This window comes from Notolabrus celidotus, chromosome 6 (assembly GCF_009762535.1).
Source record: "Notolabrus celidotus isolate fNotCel1 chromosome 6, fNotCel1.pri, whole genome shotgun sequence".
Taxonomy (NCBI): Eukaryota; Metazoa; Chordata; class Actinopteri; order Labriformes; family Labridae; genus Notolabrus; species Notolabrus celidotus.
This window is the reverse complement of record NC_048277.1, coordinates 23,288,564-23,306,942: the sequence shown is the minus strand read 5'-3', so window position 1 is coordinate 23,306,942 and position 18,379 is coordinate 23,288,564. Positions and strand designations below refer to the sequence as shown.

The following is an 18,379-nucleotide window of genomic DNA, read 5'->3' as shown; positions in this document are numbered from 1 at the left end:
GTCTGTATTAGACTTTCCACTGAAGGAGGTAGGAAGTATCTTGTTTACATTTATAGAATACTACATCCATCCATTATCTTGACCGCTTATCCCATTAGGAGTCACGGGTGGCTGGAGCCTATCCCAGCTGGCTTCGGGCGCCAGGCAGGGTACACCCTGGACAGGTCGCCGACCTATCACAGGGCTAACACAGAGAGACAGACAACCATTCACGCACACACTCACACCTACGGGCAATTTAGAGTGATCAATCAACCTGGTAAGAATGATTTTGGACTGAGAACCTATATAATTATGTTAAATAATCTTACACCACACAACTTTGACCTTTAAGAGGACCCTACAGGGAAATCTTCGCCTCTGATACGGTTTCACATTGTTATGAAGTTATTACAGGAAGGCAGGCTTTAAGAGTTTACATCCAGGGTTTTTTTTTTATTACAAAAAGAATATGAACTCTTTTTACTCAGTTGCAATTTATTAATCTTTCCCAGATAACAAAACAATGGTCATTTGAGAACAAATATTAAGCTATGTGAAAAACCATATACATAAGACTTGGAACAGAAAACCACCAACTAAAGATATCAAGGAACACGAGTACTAATACAGGTCTACTAACTACCTATTACACTGATGCACAGTATTTCAGTTCAGTTCCATGTATCTCTTTTAGGTAGATAACATGGTGATTCAGTCTTTTATACTGTGAGTAAGTGCAAGCCAAACATGGTGGCTTCTTAGACAATGACCAAGGACACCAATCTTATAACACGTGCCTTGTAGCAATGTATGTAGTATACAGTATTTACTGGACAAGCAAACTAGAACCACTAGAACTAAACTTTACACCTATCAACACAGTAAATTTGAAGTGCATCATTCACCCACAAGGGGCATAGTGTACTATTGGTTAACAGATGGTAATAGGTGGAAAAACCTGTATTTGTTCACACTCGGCATGCCATCATTGGATGAACAACACATTAGTAACAGTGTCTAAATTCAACCATTCCACTATGATCAATGATACTTTGCTATGTCCTTTCTTCCTATTATGAAATAATAAAAGCTGGTACAGGTATCCTGTGTAACACAGAAACGGTTGACCCACAATTAACAGCCTGCATTTCAACTGGCTAAGTTTGGGGTCATTAAAGCAGAAGTTCATTGTGAGTATACTCATGCCAGAGGTCAGTCAGGTCCAATGTTTCAAGCAAAATGACTACAAGAAATCACAGGCTATAAATATTTATGTACAATCAAATTGAGGCAATAAAAAAAATATATTCCCATGCAAGACAGTATGCAAAAATAACTTATAAAATGTCTCTTTCACTGAGCAAAATAGTTTTCATACAAGGGTTCTTCTCAAGAAACAATGGTTCTAATGTCTAGATTTAGTTTAAAATAGATAAAATACCAATTACAAGATCAATGAGATAATCATGATTCCATTAATGCAGCTAAATCAACATGGGCAAAGTACCTTGTACTTAAATTATTAAATATATTCTATATAATCACTACTCAGAATGACATGTTAATTTATGGTTCAATTGATAAATAAGCTCGCTTATTCATTGATTACAAAGTGGTACTGGGACACTGAAACACCAGTAATGACAATTTTGTCATAGTTTTAGCTAATTCATAGAATCAAAATTGTTTTGAAATGTTTAAATTGATGATGTAGCTAGAACTACCATAATTTCAACTTTCAAATTTCAATTTTTTTTTTTACAAAAAAAAAACCAACACTGAACATTGACGTGATGACTGAATGAATCATGAACACATTTGGTTAAACCTATTACCAATATCCTGTGGCTGCCTGTTGAACACATGAAACAATGTACAAGTCCTAAATAACCATCAAATAGAGACACTAAATGGAACTAAGGAAAGTGCTACAGATGTGAGGTGAATTGTTTGACAGCAGGGGAGGAGGATCACAACAGCATGAATGGTGTCTTTTTCCTTATCATCACAGAGAGACGCCCGAGTTGTCCTATTTGGTTTGTGAATAAGAGCGTCAGAGTGTAGGAGGGCTCCTTTAAAAAGCATGAGCATCTTCTATGACACACTGGAGCAGTGGATACTGGGAGAACCCATCTGTGTGAGGACCTTGTCCAGCCACTGCAAAGGGCCGTTGAGATGTAGCTCTATCCAGCAGGGGGTGCTGGTCACTGTCTGACGCCTGCAGGGTACAGAGAAGGACAGGAGTAATAAAGTTTGACAAAGCTCACATTAAATAATATTGACATGTTTTTTAAATCACTGCTACACATTTCATCATTAATGTGACTTCATTAGAGTCCAGACAATGATTCAGCCTACTCAGCTTCTCTCACCCTAGTTGAGTGATCACCAGCACTGAAGCTGAGTCGACCGTCTATTTTTGAAGTCATTCAAGTTTCTATCAGGGATGTTTCTCTCCGAGGTGTTTGGTGCCAGAAATACAATCCGCACAGTTCATTGGGAATCCCCCTTGCTGAGGTGTCAGAAATGTGTTCACCTCCCACTCCATGTCCCCTTCACCACTGCATGCCTGCTGCATTCTTCATCCGTTACTCAACCCTCTCTTGCCGACTCACTGGTGCACCCTCCCCAGTCATCTCCGTTTTACATTTTCAAGTCTGCTACTGTGTGTGTATAATAGAGATAGGCCGATTCGGTTTTTCCAGGGCCGATACCGGTTATTAGTAGTCAAGGAGAGCGATAACCGATATTTGGAGCCGATATTAATTTGCAGTAAAAGGGGAAATATTGGCGTCAAAATTTTGAATAATACAAACTCCAACACTAAACTTTGTTTAAATGCCTTTATTAAGCATATGTTTATTAAACACTTTTTCAGATTTTTTTTATTTTTTTTATTTTAGACAATAGACATCTTTGTTTAAAATTTTTAACAAAAAGTGCAGGGAGCTCCCAGGCTCAGCAGCATGTCTTATACATTTAAATTAAAACCTAAACAAATAAATAGCTCCCTAAAGTTTTCTATGGTAACTAAAGTTTTCCAAAATGTCAGTATAACTGAAATGTTAATCTCTCACTTATCTTTGTTTTAAGGGGATATTTCAGTTTTTTTGAAGTGGGGCTTTGTATGAGTTTTAAATCACTAATAATTGTAGGGGCCACAGCGGATGCTGCTCAGCTCGTCAATGAAAAACTGCAGGGAGAAATGGAACGCAAGCTAGGCTACTGTTTCTGCAGACGGAGTCTGTTCGGTCATGTGATTTAGTGAAATTTGAGCCAAAATAACCCAGTTTTAAATTGATCTTTTATCGTCCGTCAGATTTAAAAAAAAGGCCGATGCCGATATGCCTCAAAATGCCGAATATCCGCGCCAACAATCGTTCCGGACGATAATCGGTCTATCCCTAGTGTATAACATCACCTCAGTTTTTCATCCCCAAAACACATCCAGGGGTGTAGGAGTTTCTGTTTACTGATCTTATCTTATCTTCAATGCCTATAAGTTATAATCCTCATCTTTCATTCTTTAACTATTACATATTAACACATGTTCAGTCAATACTATCTTGATGTCCGAAACAAATATGAGGCATCTTATTTGATTTGTAAAACAACCAATTACCTGTACTCAGCTCCCCAACCCTTAACAAAACTCATGCGAATGGTGCACATCCTGGTGAGTTGGTAAACAGCCTCAAAGCCCTGGTTGACCGACTGAGCGAGAAGAGCAGCAAACTCCTGGTTATTAAAGATCTTCAGGTTGCAGCCTGCAATGAAAAACCAAACTATTAATTGTGATGCTTACAAGCACAGAAAACAAACTAACAAAATAAAATTAGCGTCAATGTATCCAAAGAACTATGGTCTTTTATTTTTGATAGTTTCAAATGTTTGCTCGTATCTTCTCATGCTAACCTGGGGGTATTTTGCAGACAGTGGCAGGATGCCAGCCGTAGCGCTGGTTGCAGTTGGGACTCTGGACAAAGATGGCGCTATCACTGAGACACTCTGCAAACACCTCTCCGCCAATGTAGTACAACCTCACACCCCGTCCTGCAGAGAGGAAGAGAAGATTGTGAACACTGCCTGCTGGTTGTGATGATGTAAAGGGAAATGAACAGAAAGTACCTATGTGTCTGCGTGTGAGCTCTACCGCTGAGTTGCGGTTGACGTTGGACAGCAAGCCTAGACAGAAGCGTTCAGAGTTGGAGGGGTCTGTGAATCCATCTACTGTGAGGGAGGGCTGTGAGGCATGGAAGGTCTCTCCTACACGTTGGTTTAACTCATAGTAGGAGATGGAGCACCAGAAAGCAGACTCGCAGTACGTCACAGGTTGTAAGTCTGGTGGGGGTGAGATGGAGAGTCATTAATGCACACACAGTACATGCTTCAGTCTGGTCCATAACAAAAGACTTCAGAGGGTTATGAGGAGAAATAACCTGTTTTGTGGTTGTACAATTATGTATTAGTGAAGATACACACTACTGCTAACTCTTCACTTTGATTCCCTTTCAAAAGATCTTTCCCACGGCCTCAGCAGAAGCATGACGTGCATATTATATTATTAACGCTGACCCCCTGGTGGCTTTCTGCATACAGAGAATAACCTGGTAACCGGATATCATTATTATTGCATTACCTTGAGCCTTCCACAGACATGGACAGAGATTCAATTCATACCACACTTACTCTATTACTGCCCTGAGGCTGAGCCTCCCAGACAAGTCCACTGTATGTTGCTCATAGGTCTCTCACACAAATACACAACCGACCACCCCTACAAAGATACCCTAATCTGACTGTCTGTGGCCTCCCACACTCAAATGAACAGCAACATCACTACGGGGTCAGCAGATTTTTGTGTGCTACTAACTAGGGTACAGTCATCCAGTTATCAGGCAAAGTCAGGTGGGAAAGAATCACTTGTTGAAAGATGATTCAGGTTAAAGAACCTCTATAGAGGGTCTGATACATTATCTAAATCAGGGGTTTCCAAACTATTCAGCCCATGACCCCCAAAATATAGATGCCAAAGACTCAGGAATCCCACTGTCCCTCTAAGTGATTTAATGTGGCTTCATTTAGCTGGTCTGTAGAAAATGACCCTACCTATATGAGCATGTGGCTGTGTTTCCTGTTCCTTTATGAATTAACCTACTGCTACTGATGCTTTTGATAATTAACTGTTCACTAACACTAAACTTAGGAGTCATCTGGCAAAAAGAAAGGCAGAAAACTTATTTCCAGTTTAGCTACTATTTTTATTTATATTTTTATTATAAAGGGTAACATTTACTATTTTTAGATGACTTTTGTCATTCAAATTTTTGTATTGCATTTTAACAGTATTTCTTTGTTCACCACAAGTTCACAAATAATAAGAATAATAAGATAAATACAAATACAATAATAATAATAATAATAATAATAATAATAATCACTACAAACAAAAAGGGAAGATAAACATAAAAAAACAAGGGAAATAAAAAAATTAATAATAATAATATATATTTTTTAGATAACTTAAAAAAAAACATTCTCACAACCCCCATTTGTGTCTTGCGACCCCAAAGGGTGGTCCCGACCCACACTTTAGGAACCCCTGATCTAAATGGTCCAGTATTTGATTTTAGAATGATGACAGTAAAGAATTAGACTTAATTGATGTTGCTAAAGAGTTTGGGATTAGAGTTGTCAAGTTTGTGTCAGTACCACAAAATGAGTTAAATATCTTAACGAGATCCATGCTATTTTAATTCAAGGCTCTTTGGAGCTTTCTTCAGACCTTTACAACCTCTCATCTGGAGATATCTGAAAATACAGATTTCACAAATCAAAAAAAGGTTGCTGTTGTTTACAGAAAGTACCCTGCTGTATGAGCAATGAAATGCATCTTCTGTCTCAAAGTTATTTGAGTTTGTAGAGCCACAATAAAATATACACTGAATCTTGTAGCATGGTATGGTATGTACATTGCACAAGGAGTGTTTTACCTTCTCTGCCATTGATATCAACCAGTGAGGTGCACATTATAAATGATACGCCCTGTATGTAAGGTTGATCGCTTTGTTTTTTTCTTACCAAGATTGCTGTTTGCAGGGGACACAGGATTGGGCGACAGGCTGGGTGAACCTGAAACAGAGCAGAGATGGAGGTTGAAGCTTCTTTGCTTATTTCAAACAGCCTGGTCTTGAATAGTGTGTTTGTTCCCACAACACTCACTTGTGTCCATGCTTTGGTTGTGCTGGGGATCACTTGTCTCGCCATCTTCACTGAGATATCCTGGAGGGGGAGTTTCTGGAATATGCATACACAGACCATAATTAGAAATTCAAAGGCAAACTCCAACATAAGTAGCAAAAATGATTACAATTGGAAGTTTTCTGCTAACAGTTAAGTTTTCTTTAGTATCAAATGTCTGGACTACAACAAGTATTATTATTTAATGCAGCATTCAGAGATCCATCCAATTTTGGACAATCCTCTCAAGTTCAAATACACACAAGATAATTAATATGACAATAAGAGTTTATAGGCTTTTGGTGTGTTGAAATAATGACAGTGTTTTCCTCACCAGGAATATAGTTACTCTGGGGCTCAATGCCAGCAGGAAAATTGGTGTTCTCAGGGATGGATGGGCTGTAGTCATCCAAAGGTGGAAACTCTGCAGGTATATCTGTGTGTCTTGGTACCAGGACAGGAGGCAAAACTGGAGACATGCACACACCCTCATTAAGGAACAGTTTTATACCTTCAACTATATGGCAAAAGCATGATCTTAAATACAGTCATTTGAATCATGTAGCAATTTACTGCACTCACTTGGAGTCTCCACCCTTTGGTAGTGGTATGGGTTGACGCAGACCTCATCCTTCTTTGTGTGGAAGGCAAATTCACAGTGGTCCACAGCCCTCAGCTCATGGTGGGACTGAAGGTCTGGCCAGCGCCACAAGCGACAGTAGATCACATGAGGAAGACCTTTTCTGTGGGAGACCTGGAGACGCCCATCTAAAGACCTGTGGAAAAACACACCAATAAAAAGGTGTTAATGAAACATGAATTTGACGGATGTCAGACAAGTTGAAAGTATGTTATTCACCCATTAATGATAACTGCTCACAAGTTGTTTGCTTTTTATTCAATGAAGAAAATACAGTAGGTTGAAATTACTTGTCAACACTCATTTTTATATGTATTTGTAATGAATAGGAAAAAACAGCACAGGGCCATGAGGCTGGCAACAAATAGTAGAGGGGGGACAATAGCAGATTCTGGATATTTCTCATTACAAAGAGTTTACTGTGGTGGTGCTGTTTTGTAGCTTAACTCCAGATGGGGGTAACCAAGGTAACTTACAGAGTCAAACTAATGTTGTCACTTGAGGTAACTTTTATACACATCACTTAGCCTAACAAAGACGTAGATTATTTAACACAAATTTAGAAAACTTAAGGCTTTATCAGAGTTTGATGTATTTATTACTCCAGTCTGAGAAGGAACAAGGTGCATGGCAGTCACATACAAATTAACATTCTATTCAAACAGTTGAAAAAACTTCATATGAAAATGGGACTTGAGATGTTCATTTGTCATTATTGAAATCATGACACATGGAGGCCTCATCAAAAGTAGTGTAAGCAGCCACGGCCACCTCATCTAATTGTAATGACAAAAGACATCTCCAGATACAAACTGCCACTGCCTTTTTTAGGATCTACAGGGCAAGTCAGTAACATAATGAGTTTCATCTTTTGAGATAAACAGTCCCACCAAGCAATCCAAAACTTCATAATTACAAATGACTTTGGTTTTAATTAACAAACAGCTTGGACATAATCAAAGCTTTCATCTAAAAAAAAAAACATAAAAGACAAGCACTGCATTTAATTTGAGCAGTGCAACAGCTTCAAAGTGCACAACGATCTGCAGGTGAGATGGACTCGGGTGTATTTGTTGGGTCAGCTGAGGTCAGCATTTCTTTGCCTTTGCAGGGAATCGTTGTTCCCAGTTTAATCCAGCTGCAAACTGTCATTGCATATTACTTCTTTTATTCTGGCCCATTGTTTCATGTCACCTCTCTACTCTGCGATTTTTTTTTTTTTAAAAAGGTGCAAATCGGTCCACAAAAACTGAACCATTTAAAGTACCATACATTGGGCCTGCATCAGTGAAGAGCCTCTGGATCTTCCCTCAGATAGCAAGACAGCAAGACAGCTGTTATTCTGTAAACCAACAGTCTCTAAACCCTCCAACTGTGATCCTTAATCCAAACAGTGGCCCACGCCCTCCCCTGAGCCTGCAGCGCATTCCCAAGACCCAGAGAAAGGTTTCTAATCTAGGTTAACACCCATACTCAAACCATGATGGGGAATCCCAGTTTCATTGTCAATAAGGCCAACAAGTTGCTTGACTAAATATGGCTTGGGAAAAAAAAGGCCTCTCCAGGATTCTTATCTATTTAAGAAGCCACCATAGATTGTATAAAATATGGACATAGTATCCGTGATGTCACCCATCTGTTTCTGAAGCGCTGTTTTGAGGCCAATCGGCGGCAGCGGCCATATTGCTGCTGTCGAGCGAGTGTGACGTAAAGAGGCGGGCTTTGAGCCTCCTAGCCAACAGCTACAGTGTTCCCGCCTGTCAATCAAGTCAGCTGTGCCTCTCATTGGAAGACTCGTAATCTCAATATCATTGAAATTGCTGAGTTAGAAAAAAAAGTCAACCCCCTACAGTGTGTGCCGAACATGTTTATTTCTGCTGTAAAGATCGGCTTTTTTGAATTGGTGTGTATGTGGTTTCCGGTACTTCTGGAGCCAGCCTCAAGCGGATCCTCGATGAACTGCAGTTTTTAGCACTTCCCCATTGGACTCATATTTTTAGACCAGAGGTTGCAGTTTGGAAGCCACCAGGGATTGTATCACAGCTACTTCTGCATTGCCTTGTACTTGTTACCAAAATTTTTACCCGTCTAATTTATTTGATCGGAAACATAATTTAGGGGGGATAAAATGCAAAGACAACCAGTGTCCATGGTTCTTATTGAAGGAAGGCTCCAGTGTGCTTAAAAATCTACTTCACATTGTCATATTTTTTGTGTTCCTGACTGAGTTAGGTTTAAATAACTTTTTCTTCCTTTTTTTGTGATCAATTTTTTATTATAATTTTTTTTTGTAATTACAACAGAGAACAAAAACAACATCAAATTGATGTTTTTATTTCTATTTTTCTTTTGCCTACCTATGTTTGTGATTCTACTATCGCGATCCTAGAGAGAAAATGTATTTCCTGTTTGCCTGTTTCTTTTGGCCTCTGCTTCCTTATCCTTAATCTGACATCAGCAATGAACATGATCCCTCTCTCCTGTACTCTTCTTTTTGGTGTTTGTGTAAACTTTGTTTTTGGTTTAAATAAAATAAATAACATTTGATCAAGGATTTCTCTCATTAAATTTGACCACAAGAACAGACAGAAGACTAAAGAGAGTGTAAAACTAATCAACAAACTCATCTGCACAGTATTTGGTTTCAAGTGAAACTTTTGTCGACTCATTCAGACCACAGAGATTATAACTGTATGTGTACCACCACATACACACACCAAAAAGAAACTGCCTGTCAGCAAACTATGAGTTACAGATGGGTATCCCAAATGGGAAATCCCAAACCGAAATCCAACTTTCCAAGAGTTCACACACTCCAGTCTAAACATCCTCTGTGAGTCAGATGCTTTGCTTCGCCAAACCAACCCTTCTCCTCTTCATCACACGTGAACATTAGTCAAACTTGTTTATGTAGCTCTGATGTTATATGCATCACATCTGACTTACAATCTAAGCAGCTGAACCTTGCGTGGCATTTCTTTACACTTTTTCAGACTACACAGCCCGTGGTGAACTGGAGATGACCTGTGATCAGTGGTGGACAAAGTACACAGCTTCATTACTTAAGTCAAAGTTTAGATACTCCAGGTCAAATATTACTCCAATACAAGTGAAAGTTGCTCTGTCAGATTATTACTTCAGTTAAATTTCTGAAGTACTTGCTTTTACAAATACTGAAGTATTCAGAGTACTTTTTAAAATATTGCAAAACATTATATTCACAAAGCATGAGTGCAGTCAAGAATGGATGGGTTTACATTCTGCTTCATTATATTTATCTCAAAAACATTATCTCATATCTAAGAAGTATACCAGGAAATATAAACTAATTTACTACAAGCACAGACAAGTTTAAAATGTTCATCTGGAATAAAACCAGTGTGTTAGCTACAGACCTCCACATGCTTTCTCAGGTTAGATGGTGGTGTTTTGTAGGCTGTGATGAAGTTTGTAATGTGTGGTAAACTGATCAGAGATGTACAACAATACATATAATTCTGTATTTCAAAAACCTCAAACGTGGGCTTAAAATATGGCTGTGGTGCTGAGGTAGAGAATCATCATCCTTCTCAGCCATAGCCTTCATCACCACGACTAAATGAACGGACTGATCTGAATAACATTTGATCTGCATCTGCTCTAAGCTCAAGTACATGAACAGTTTACTGTCATTGGGATCAGATTTCAGAAAAGAAAAGACAATTCATGAGCTGACCTCAAAGCAAAAGTAGAGAGTAACTAGAGCACTGATAGAAATGTAGAGGACTAAAAAGTATGATATTTGTCTTTCACAAGCCCGGACTCAGACCACTTTTAAGTCCAGACTAAAAACGTTCCTTTTTTAGCTGCTTACACTGCTCAATAATGGATGTAAACCCATTTTTAAACCTTAGTTTTTATTTCTGTAACTACAAACTTTTAATTTATTTTAAAAGCTGAGTTTTAATGAAGTTTCGTACCAATTTTACTTTCTTTCTTTCTTGATCTTAAATTTTAAAATATTTTATGTTTTCATGCTTATGTTTGTTTAATGTCATATTTCACATTGGATATATTCTGACAAGGTATGGCGTTATGGAATTAACCTGATATTGGATCTACAATTAAATGTTGGGCATACGGGCATCCTGCGGGGGTGTCAAGAGGTCTAAGCCAGCTTGGGGCTGCGACTCGACACAGAGAAGATTCAATGTGTGAGTCTTACTCCTTGGGAAGAAGTTCTGAGATGAATGATTAAAGGATTCAATTTGGTTAAGACAAGATCAGTTGTGATATTGTGTCTGGCGGGAGAGTAAGACTCTGCAAGTGAAGGGGGCTGATTATTTTTAATAATCCCTCCTAATTTAAATACATAATAAGACCCAACACTACTTACTATGTACGTTAAGTTACATAAGTACACAGAGAGAAAGAGAGAAGATCAAACATAACTGGCCGCATATAAAATGTAAATGTTTGAAGTGTTTGCTGAGTGTTTTTGTTGATTGTTACTGTTCTGTTTTTTGTTTTTAACTCTGTAAAGCACTTTGAATTGGTCTTTGTATGAATGGTGCTTAATAAATAAACTTGCCTTGCCTTTCAAATGTAGTGGAGTAAAAATAATAAGTACCCCCCAAAAATAATACTCAAGTAAAGTGCAGATACTCAAAAACTGTACTTAAGTACAGTACTCAAGTAAATTGACTTTGATACTGTCCACCACTGCATGTGATCTACTGGTCATGTTAAATATGACATTATACATTAAGGCATAACAGAATGTTTAACGTACTGAGGCTAACCACGTTACCTACAGTCATATTTACAACATTAACCGAATTAAGCATGAGTCTCCACTTCAGACTTACAACACACCAATTCACCATTACTTGTTGACACAAATAAAATATAAACACTGAATGAACAGGATAATATTATGTTGACCAGCTAATGCTAGCTCTATTATATTGACTGTTTTGAGCAATTGCAGCTAAAGCTAATGCCCAATGCACCACACCAAACCTCTTGCTTTACTTCTCAGTCATTTTAAACGCAGCTTGTTAAAGTTAACGCGTTCAAGGTAACAAAATAAAACTGTTTAACTAGTAAAGCACTTAGCTTCTGTTAGCTGCTCAAGCTAACTAGCAAGATACTTGGCTAGCGTTAGCTGTCATCAACACCAGCTAGCTAGCTTCAGGCAGTCGGCTCTGCTTGTGTCTTTACCTGGGGATGGTTAAACATTTCGTGTTGACATTCTGTGTTGTGATGGCCTTTTCCAACTCGTCCAACTGTCCCGTCTTCTTCAACTTCTTCACCAGACTTTTCACAGCCTTTTCGCACCACTTCTCCTCCTGCCCGTTCTGCTCGCCCTTCTTCCAGCCGAGAAGCCTCTTCACGATTGGAGGAGTGAACGGTAATATAGACATTTTTAAAAATGCAACTTTTTTTAACAATTAATCACATGTACTCATTGAATTCTGCAGTCCTGAATCAGCAGCAGCTCCGTTTGTTGCCCCCCACACAACAAAGGTAGCTAGTCAGCTAAGCTAGCTTAGCTCCAGAACAGACCCACGGCTGGTCGCTGCCGGAGACTCAGCAGCAGCGGCGGCTTGCGTCGCAGGTTCACTGCGGTCGCGTTGGCTGTCTGTCGGTCTGTGTGGAGCAGCAGCTCCTCCGGCAGCGGGCCTGTCTGTCTGCCCCTCCTCCAGCCCCTCAGTCAGCTGGCCTGTCCTCCACCTGTACCAAGCGAGTGTTTCAGGACATATGCAGTTTCACTCTTAATATTTGACACACACTACTATAACAACACCTTATTAAGCTAATTTAAAATGCCCTGTACTTGTTCAATACATAATCCATTTCAAAATCCTATTATTAGTCCATAAAGCACTCAATGGTTCAGCTCCCCAGTACATCTCTGACTTGCTCACAGTGTATAACCCGACCAGGATCCTTGAGAGGGGTCCAGCTGCAGACCTCCACCGTCAAGCCCCTACCTCTGCAGGATCCTTAGGTCAGCAAGTCTTTAAAATGTACCCAGAGTGAAATCAAAGTCTAATGAAGTGGCCTTTAGTTACTGTGGTCCATCTTTTTGGAACAAACTGCCTGCTGACCTCAGGTCCATCACAATTGTCTCCACTTTTAAAAAAAGACTCAAAACATATTTCTTTTCTCAAGTGTATGAATCATATGATGACTGTTGTGACTGGATGCATGTGCAGAAATACATGTTGTTTGTTTGATTGCTGTGTCTGATGTAAGTTGGGTTTGTCTATTGTTTTTCTGGTTTTATTTATTCTATTTGGATTTCTTTTAAATTTCTTTTAATTCTCCAGGTAAAGCACATTGAACTTACGTGTCATGAAATGTGCTTTATAAATAAAATTGCTGTTGCTGTTGATTAGCCCTCAAGATAAAACAAACAGATTGTACAGACAAGGTATTCACTCACATAAACATGTGCAATATTTTGATTTCCGGTGCAATACCTTATAACCATGTGCAATATTGTAATTTATTCCATGACATATTTTATTATTATATTTATCAACTACATGTGCATCGGCTTAGGCTAATTTAACTTATTTAATGTCTTTAAAAGTAGTTCTATACCTTTCTTTGTACAGATAGTATTTTTATTTTCATTTAGAATTTTTGGATTTGTGTATTTATTTTCCTTACTGTCTTGTTGTGTCCTTACTGTCTTGTTGTTAAGTACCAGTGTTCCATTCACCACGTCAAATTGTGTGTGCAAGCTCACTTGGCAATAAAGCTTTCTTGAATCTTGAATCTTGAATCTTGAATCTTGAATCTTGAATCTAATTAAGCTTATTTAAAATTCCTTGTACTTGATTAGACTTCAAGATAAAACAAACTGTTAAAAACAGATTGTACAGACAAGGCATTTACTCACAGAAACTAGACCAGGGGTTCCCAAACTATTCAGCCTAAGACCCCTAAAATAAAGGTTCCAAAGACTCGCGACCCCCAATGTCCCTGAAAGTGATTTAATGTGGCTTCATTTAGCTGGTCTGGAGAAAATTACCCTACCTATATGAGCATGTGGCTGTGTTTCCTGTTCCTTTATGAATTAACCTACTGCTACTGATGCTTTTGAGAATTAACTTGATACTAACCCTAAACTTAGGAGTCATCTGACAAAAAGAAAGACACATTACATTTTCTATTTTCAAGGTTTTATTTAAAATGTAGCTATTTTTGTCGATATTTTTTACTATAATGGGTAAAATTTACTAATTTTAGATAACTTACAAAAAATAAACATTCTGGAACACATCTCGACCCCCTATTTGTGTCTTGCGACCTCCCAGGGGTTCCCGACCCACACTTTGGGAACCCCTGAACTAGGCGACGAGAACACTGTTTTTCGAATCTACTTGGACTATGACACAAATGCACATGCGGTATTTATTAAATGATTTCTCATTGTCCTTGTTTTATTCTTAGTTATCAGAGTCAGACATTTACATGCCCCCTCTTAAACCCTGCTGTACACATCACTTCAAAATACATGGGGGCAAGAAATAGAAAAAAAAGAAAATCGTAATAAGAGATATGTCGACTCTGTAAAGTGATACAACTTTTGCATTTACTATGTCCATGAATAGAAGACCCCCTGGAGTAATCCCTTTGATCCCCTCATAAAAGTGATTTAATTTCACCTCTGATGCTTTTCTCCTGAAATGGATGAGGGAGGTGACTCCCTTCATAGGTATTTGGGGTTTTATGGTGTTATTGATAAGTGCATGCCTGGCTGCTGCCTCCTGTAAACAGCAGTGTGCCTGTGCTATAAATATCTCTGTACAGATCCATTACCTTTCCCTTCTCTCTATTTATAACTTCTATCAATGACTGCTGTCTATTTTTAAGAAACTATTTGGCATGGCATCTTACTTCCTTCTTAAATAAATATTATAGCTATCTTGGCAGTGGTACCTCAATGATAATGTTGCCTATTAATGGCTCTCTATGGACAAGTCTACTGAAAGTATGCCCTATTTATAGTCATAATTAACTGTAAACACTGTTAAAGGCTCACAATTGAGGCTGCAAATCACAATTATTTTCATTATGGATTCATCTGCTGATGATACTCAAATGAACAGTGAAACTGATTGGCAAACAGCGGTCTGAAACCTCTTAAATATTCAATTTTTATCACCTTGCACAAATTAAAGCAACACAAACTTACAAACTAAGGTAAGAACTGGGTTTTTTTCTTGAAAAGAAATACTTTGTCAATGGATCATAAAATTAATTGCCCACTATTGGCTTATGATCAGTCAGCATTACCCTTTCAGGAGTTTGTAAACAGCATTCATTTAATTCAAAGAAGTTTGCTTCACAGACATAAAGCAACATAAACCATCTTGCTTAATTAGCATGAGAGAGTGATGCAAACTTAATAATATGCATTTATAGGTTAGCAGAAGTGTCACAAACATGGGTTCTATACTTTCTGCCACCTCTTGAGGAGGTGTATATCTTGCATAAATGAGTGTTGACACTGTTTAAATATTATTGATTATTGTCAATGTTTGATATTACACTGTCAGTGGTGATGACGACAGGACAGAAAGGATCAAGCACTGCTTTTCTTGCTCCTCTCAACACCTCTTTCTGCAAGGGGATGGAGAGCTGGACAGCTGGTGTGAGGAGTTCTCTGCATGTTTGTGTTTTGTGTTTGCGTGTAGGAGAGAGAAATGGGGGGCTGAGTAGTTAGTTTGTATCAGCCTGAGAGGGGGGCAGATGGACCGCAGCAGGCATGGAGAAGGTCTTAGGGACAGAAGGAGGAATGATTTTGGACAAAAGCGTGGCGGCTGGCTGAATAAGTAATGACTGCAGACAATCTGATGGATAACAATGGCATTGTGATGGATCACTCATGGGTTACATGGGAAACAAGCAAAATGTGTTGCATAGGCCTGATCAGCCTGGCTGCTGTCACAACAATACTTAAACAAAGTTGGAGTGGCAATTAAAGTAAATACACCTTTTGTGGGTCTATATGAGCAAGTTGTTGTGATATTATAGCTTTAAAACCACTTAATAATGAATCTTTTCCAGGTCATAGCTCTGCTCTAAATTCAGATTTGATAGGATAAATGATAGCTTCTAGCATATTGTTTGATGGAAAAACACCCTCATATTTATCCTCCACAGACCTGTAATTGCCCCAATGGCTAATTGCAGTGTGTTAGAACCAGACACGGCTCTTCAACGCAGCCCCAAACGGGTGGGGTCCACTTCTCCCTACAATCTCTGCCTTTTTTTTAATCTCCCTTCACACTGTAGGCTGTTATCTGTCATTCACAGCCATCAATCTGTCCCCAGAAAGTGGTACCTCCAAATCTAAGGCAGAAGTGACCTCCCTGGTTTGTCCCTCCCTCTCGTCTGAACCAAAACACGCCATGGAGGTGACACTTCATCACACCTGGGGTTCTATCTCTTGCCAGACTTAAGAAAATCTAACTTAACTGAAAGCCTTTTATTTACCACGTAACACTAACTTGTAGATATACTGATATGCCAGGTGATGTTATTTTATTGTAAAGATGTATTAATGGTGACCCGTCAGCTAAGAGCTCATTGCTAACATGAGGAATTGTGACCCCCTTGAGAATCCCAAAATTTGTAATTATTAGCATCTAAAGGTATTTTACAGGATGCATAAGCACAATTAAAACCTTTACAAAGCAAAACATTTTTAAAGTGACCAGTGTTTGTCTGACTTAAACACATATCAGCCTCTTAAAGTTTGAGCTGCACACCCATGAGTTTTTCAGTGTTGTTCAGGTGTTATTTTACAGAATACTATCTTTGTGTATTTTCCAAAGCTGGAAATAAATCCAGTATCAAAAGCTTAAATTATCACATTAATATATTACATTCAGAGGCAGTCGCCCTGGCTGGAATACAAGACGTGTCAACATTATAGATAGCATATCACACCACCTAGTGGCTTTGAGCTATTACTACAGGGCTTAGTTTTGGACTTACTTAGACTGTGTATACATTACATAAGAAATAAAGAATCATATCAGTTTAAAAGATTACACTTATGATTGAATGACTGAATGATTGCAAAGCTCTATTTAGCTCCTGGTGTGGTGCTGCATAATGCCTGACTGTTACACTTTTAATGTCCAATTCCATGATTTAAGTTGGTTCTCAGATCTATCACTTATAGGTAATAATTTAAAAGAAGAATACCAAAGTATAGTAGCAATAAAATTACTCATTTCAGAATCACATGCAGTTTATTGTTGAGGCAAGATAACTATAATTGATGCATAGAGCATAGATTAATTCAATATAACGGCTGGTATAAAGGTGGGATAAATCTTAATGAATGGTTTTATGTGCTTCTGTTGCAGTTTATGATACTCATCCTGGTATTATTTTAATCTATATTACTTCTGAATCTGTCAAGTCATAATGAAGTTGAACAGAAAGCCAAGATTACAGTCTGAAGCAGGGAGACAAAGCAGCAGGAAATGGCCATTGTCCAGGTGTAACTTCATAATGTTACACTTGTTCTTTTCTATTTTAATGTATATCATACTTTCTTTCTCTTGTTGTGTGATTTGTTTTGTCTCTTCTTCCTTTATTTTACACCCAAGTACATTTGGAACTCATTGTTAAAATAATTTAATTGTGATTCTCTGCCATTGATTTATAGGCTATCCCATAAACACAATTTACATGTTTATTGTGAACAATGGCCCATAAAAGCATTAAGTTGATTCAGAGGCTTTGCAGAATATCTCCTCATCTTACTTATGGATGGAATGCAGCGCTCGGACATGACTCATTAATTTCACCTCCGGGCTAAAACGGATCTCTGTGTGGCCTGAACCTCAGCCTTGTATTTACAAAATTGATACCTTCTTTGGTGACTTGATTTTATTTGTGGACATTGCTACGATCTGTGATAGACACTGGTTAATGTTTGTGTGTTATTTGACATTTAAGGGGCATTTGGAAAGACAAAGTGTGAGCATTACAGGAGATTCACCACAGTCACTGTACATTCGCTACTCACAAACACACAAATAGATCAGACTTTTATTTTTACAGCTTGTGGAACTTGTCATTTTGTGCGATCTGGTAAATACACTCTGTCACTCACACCACCACCAAAACTAATGATTGTGAAATTAGTTTCAGAGCAATCAGGAGCTCCCCTGCTAAGACCCACTGTATCCATATGCATGAAATTGCTTGTGTTAATACATGCTATGAATCGTGGGTAATGCAGTGAATAATTCTGACTGCACACAATAATGCTATCTTCTATTAGATTGGGGACTGTTGTGAAGCAGGAGCCCTGTGGCAATATGCTTGTAAATGGCCATGTAAGGATAATTAAGCATTACACTTGAACATTAAAACTTGCTTATTTCCGAGAGCTGCGGGCTGTGGAGAGCTCTTATTGGAAGCATTCCTATTTTTGGTGTCTCACTATAATGTGTTCTCATTAGTACTAGTATGCAAGCAATTGTAAACTTTTTAATC

At 38.4% G+C, this 18,379-nt stretch overlaps 1 protein-coding gene across 1 annotated transcript; it reads right to left on the bottom strand.

Moving 5' to 3' along the window:
* Nucleotides 1–1,109: 1,109 nt before the first annotated feature.
* On the bottom strand, nt 1,110–12,813 carry smad3b (SMAD family member 3b). The gene is made up of 10 exons (XM_034686508.1): nt 12,772–12,813; nt 12,065–12,577; nt 6,805–6,998; nt 6,557–6,691; nt 6,205–6,279; nt 6,064–6,114; nt 4,111–4,323; nt 3,898–4,035; nt 3,605–3,749; nt 1,110–2,200 (listed from the first exon to the last, which is right to left on the bottom strand). The coding sequence occupies exons 2-10, from the start codon at nt 12,265–12,267 to the stop codon at nt 2,077–2,079; spliced, it is 1,278 nt and encodes a 425-aa protein (XP_034542399.1). The 5' UTR covers nt 12,268–12,577; nt 12,772–12,813; the 3' UTR covers nt 1,110–2,076.
* Nucleotides 12,814–18,379: the final 5,566 nt, after the last annotated feature.